The sequence below is a fragment of the Penaeus japonicus genome, unplaced genomic scaffold, assembly GCF_977035675.1.
Source record: "Penaeus japonicus unplaced genomic scaffold, GWHDUDI00000001_assembly GWHDUDI00000040, whole genome shotgun sequence".
NCBI classification, from domain to species: Eukaryota; Metazoa; Arthropoda; class Malacostraca; order Decapoda; family Penaeidae; genus Penaeus; species Penaeus japonicus.
In genome coordinates, this window is record NW_028234442.1 from 9,132,945 (window position 1) to 9,137,944 (window position 5,000).

The following is a 5,000-nucleotide window of genomic DNA, read 5'->3' on the forward strand; positions in this document are numbered from 1 at the left end:
GCCGGAATCGCCCCGGAGTGAATGGGTTAGAACAAAAGTAGAACGAAATGCAGTTTTGGTGCATTTGATTAAAAATAAATTGATAAATGCAGTACTTTTTCACACTGAGTGTAAAGGAAAATAATGAGCTGAAATGGAAACTGAATTACAATTTTAGACTACAGCAACATTGATAAATCATGTTATATAGCACATATAAAAAGACACACAAAAAAAGATGAACATGAATATGACTCTACTTTTATAAGTTGAATGGAAGAGAGTGCGAAAGGTTGCGATATGACACGTGAAGATTCTTTGTGCTGATATAAAAGCCATCTGGGGTGCTGCACAGGTGGTTCTAGTGGCCATCCTTGGTAATAGGTAAGCAAATCCATTCCTGTCTGTAATGAGTTACCTGATGACTTTTTGGTGAGATAAAAGGTGAGGAGAGAATTGTTGCTGTAGTTACCAGCATACTTACTAGTGCTCCGACCACTGGTAAAGTTAGCATTGTGAATACTGGTGTGGTCTGTTGGAATCATAATTTTAGTTATCAGCATATTTACCATCTTAAATGCGTTAGTGAATCTGACCCCAGGGTGACGGGTCAGTGTTGCCCGTGCTTTTCTTGACAAGCGAACCAACACAGGTGGTGGGAAGGCAGTAAGAGATTTTATAGGGAATGAGAGGCAGAGGGCTGAGGGGATTCAGAGCTGCTGTGTATCCTGTTATACATTTTTCCCATCAATTTATGGAAGAGAGGAGCAAAGCAAGACAGAAGGAAAATGATTATTTAATATGAAGGTGAGATTTCATTAATACATTATGAATATCATTGCACTTTTCACTATAACTTAAAATCTTCCTTGCTGATAACATAGGTAATCCCTGCAGCTGAGGGAGTAATTTTCAGGCCAATACGTAGCAGTGTGTGCACTAAGGCGGGCTCATGGAGGAGAGCACATGCAGACTTGCACAAAGGTATCAATGGGCTACAGAGAGAGGTTGATGGGTTTGAACCATGCGTGATCAGAAGTGACCATGAGCTCTGAGACTAATGTTCTGATTTGTTAGAAAGGTTGGCGAGGGATATGCAGAATGTCACTTTTAGTAGCATCACATCTTTAGTTTTCCCGTAATTCAGTATGGAACTACCTAAAAAAGAGGTATGATAAAACAAAGAATCACCCTCAAAAACAAACAAACAAAAAACACCACTCATAGTCCTTTATCTGAGAAAATTTAGTATTAGCTGTTGTCTTTTTCTATAAGAGTGCAGCCACACACAGCATCTCGCCAATATCATCATCTATTATGGTTGGAAGAATGTTGGCCTGAAAGTGTAATACCTGATCTGTGGGTTTACACTTATTGTGAGCTAGGTAATTTCCATTTTTTTATCAGCTTTAGGAAAGCTGTAATTGACTGATATTGTAGTACATACTCATATGGATTAGATCATACAAAGGAAATAACAAAGGCTTATGGGAGGACAAAATCATGATGGTTTAAAATACATGTGATATATATATATGCTGAAAATTACTCTTTGTGGCTTTATAAATGGCATTACAACAAAAGGGGCAGACAAACACAGAGCCATATACACACACACCAACTAATTATGGCAACAATAACTTATTATTATAACCATAATCATGATGCAGATTATGGTTATTTTTAATTGATAGCATTGTTTTATAATGAAGCATAAGTTAAGACAAGCAGAAACACTGATGTTTGAATCTCATGCTATTTATAAATATGCTATGGCAAAATTATGATGGTGATTTCATGATTTTGATTTAGATTATACAACACCAATACCATAATTTTTTGTGTTAATATCTCAGTATGAACTCAGACAAAAGCACACCTGATGTTTGTATCTCTTGGCATATTTACGAATTACCCAGTTTTTGTCTTCCTTTTCCCATGCCCTGTATAGATGCTACTTAGAAGCTGTAGGTTAGATATGGGATCAACAATGTCTCATCTTTGATATGGGGACATTTGAGTGCGTTTATTTGATATGGGGACATTTGAGTGTGTTTATCGGTATTTGTAAATTCTGTTATTTTGTGGAATTATTATTATTGTTACAATGATGATAGTGATTAGGTTGATTTAACCCATTCCCGCCGGGACTGTTTCGTCTTTCATGGCTTCAATGCCGGGGCTCTCGAACGCATAGGCCTAAATCAATTATATCATTGACGGCGTATGCCGGCACCCGGCGCTATCATATTACATAATCGCCGTCTGTAGCCGGCGGCCGGCGGTATTAGGTTACCCCTCTCTGGACGGGTAGTACATCATGGGTACCGCGCATTCAAGGCCCGTTTGCAGGGTGCCGTCATACGGCGTCGATCATTTAATTGATTTAGGCCTATGCGTTTGAGAGCCCCGGCATTACAACTTGCAAGGCTGGAATGCCCCCGGCATGAATGGGTTAAACCATTGCGAACGGGTGTCAAGACACATGTCGGCACTGATTAGGCCCAAAAGACGGGAGTCAATGTGTAAATGATGCGACATCGGGATCTGCTCACAGTTGAAGTTCACACACAGTCATGAAGTATTATGGGTATAATGGCACTAGGTCTAGAGCTACAGGGTTCCAAAGTCAGCCTAAACTCGCTTTTTATGATGTATATATGGGAAAATATAGTTTGTGCTAATCTGCACTACATGGAGGGGGGAGAAAACCCTTTCCCCATCCCTCTAATTTTTAGCCAGTGCCACTAGTGTCGTAGACCACCCGCCTTGACGACCAGTTAGGTAGTTAGGCGCCCAGTCGACATTGGGTTAAGATCAAAGGTAGAAAAGTGTGTGGGTATGCTTGAAAAATAATACCATGTGGTTTCATTAGGAAACCAGTATTTTTTGTCAGTTCTACTTTAGTAAATGGTATACTGAAGATCACACAAATTTGTAATTCTTTCCATTTCAGCATTTTGTAGTTAATTTTTCTTGTTTAGTCATTACTGGAAAATGAGCGAAAAATGCTATTTCTTTTCTATTTCAGCAGGAAGATAATGTGTTTGAGTGCCATATTGATTCCTTACTGGAAACAATTGTGGAAATAAGTATTTCCTTTTCCATTTCAGTAATTCGATTATGATGTTTCATTTGTTTTCATGTTTGTTTATCATTCTAATTCCCCTCTCTTCTCTCTCGCCTTGCAGCACACCTACACAGATGCCACCTTAGCCTGCGAGGGCAAGTTCTATCCTGTGCACAAGCTTGTGATGTCGACGTGTAGTGACTATTTTGCAGAAATATTTGAAAAGACCCCGTGTAAAAATCCTGTGGTAGTGCTCAAAGATATTAAAAAGTCAGACTTAGATGCCTTGTTAGACTACATGTACATAGGTGAAGTGGATGTGAGACAGAGTGAACTGGCGGGACTTATCAAAGCAGCCGAGTGTCTAAGAATCAAGGGCCTGGCGGTGCCTGATGAGGACCCCACCAAGGCTCAGAAGAAGGGCCCCATAAATGTACCTGAGAGGAGGGAGGACAGTCCGCCGGCCAAGCGGAAGAGACGGGACTCGGGTGGGGATCGCGGAAGGGCTCCCACTCCTCCTCCCCCCCGAGGCGCATCGCAGTCCTCCTCCTCGTCCTCCTCGTCCTCCCACCCTGCCCCCTCATCATCAGTGCCTAGTCAAGCACCCCCACAACTGTCATCTGTACCTGAGTCACATGTGCCATCACAGTCCATGCCTCCTCCGGCGAGCATGTCGCAGGAGTCGCGGCATACGGATGCCCTACGCGGGAGACAGGACTCCCAGTTGGGTTCTGTGCGACCTCCCCCAGACCCCTCATCCTTGCGCTCCCCCCCAGGTGGAGGGGGTGGGGGCCAGGACCACTCCCACCCCTCTTCTGCCTCTCCACGGTCGGACTCGTCGCTGTTGCCTGTCCAGATGATTAAGGTGGAAGTGGATGACGGGTCAGACCCCCCTGGCCCCCCAGGCTCCAAAGACCTGCATCCTGACCGCGAGGAAGGTGGCAGTGAGATGGACGGGGACGAGGACGCCAGCAATGACTTTTCGGACTACCAAAGCCATCCAGGGGAGATTGAGAAAGAGGAGCACGACCAGATGGATTATGGTGCTGACCAGATACCTGGGCCTTCAGGCCTCCAAGGGGTAAGGCTGCCTCTCTCTCTCTCTCGCTCTCGCTCTCTCACTCTCACTCTCACTCTCACTCTCACTCTCACTCTCACTCTCACTCTCACTCTCACTCTCACTCTCACTCTCACTCTCACTCTCACTCTCTCTCTCTCTCTCTCTCTCACTCTCTCTCTCTCTCTCTCTCTCTCACTCTCTCTCTCACTCTCTCTCTCACTCTCACTCTCTCTCTCTCTCTCTCTCTCTCTCTCTCTCTCTCTCTCTCTCTCTCTCTCTCTCTCTCTCTCTCTCTCTCTCTCTCTCTCTCTCTCTCTCTCTCTCTCTCTCTCTCTCTCTCTCTCCTCTCTCCTCTCTCTCTCACACTCTCACTCTCACACTCTCACCCTCACCCTCACCCTCACCCTCACCCTCACCCTCACCCTCACTCTCACTCTCACTCTCAGTCTCAGTCTCAGTCTCAGTCTCACTCTCACTCTCACTCTCACTCTCTCTATCTTTCTCTTTCTCTCTCTCTCTCTCTCTCTCTCTCTCTCTCTCTCTCTCTCTCTCTCTCTCTCTCTCTCTCTCTCTCTCTCTCTCTCTCTCTCTCTCTCTCTCTCTCTCTCTCTCTCTCTCTTCTCTCTTCTCTTCTCTTCTCTCTCTTCTCTCTCTCTCTCTCTTCTCTCTCTCTCTCTTCTCTCTTCTCTCTTCTCTCTTCTCTCTTCTCTCTCTCTCTCTCTCTCTCTCTTCTCTCTCTCTTCTCTCTCTCTCTCTCTCTCTCTCTCTCTCTCTCTCTCTCTCTCTCTCTCTCTCTCTCTCTCTCTCTCTCTCTCTCTCTCTCTCTCTCTCTCTCTCTCTCTCTTTTGCTTTTAATTTTCTCTTACTGTCTTGCTCCTTCTTTTATTCTTT

At 44.3% G+C, this 5,000-nt stretch overlaps 1 protein-coding gene across 1 annotated transcript in view; it reads left to right on the forward strand.

The window, feature by feature from the left end:
• The window catches only part of LOC122264181 (uncharacterized), a 127,086-nt gene that overhangs the window by 7,803 nt on the left and 114,283 nt on the right, over positions 1–5,000 (forward strand). Inside the window, exon 3 of the mRNA XM_086534035.1 lies at positions 3,171–4,130. Within this exon, the coding sequence (XP_086390161.1) occupies positions 3,171–4,130 (960 nt within the window). The remainder of the gene's footprint in view (positions 1–3,170; positions 4,131–5,000) is intronic.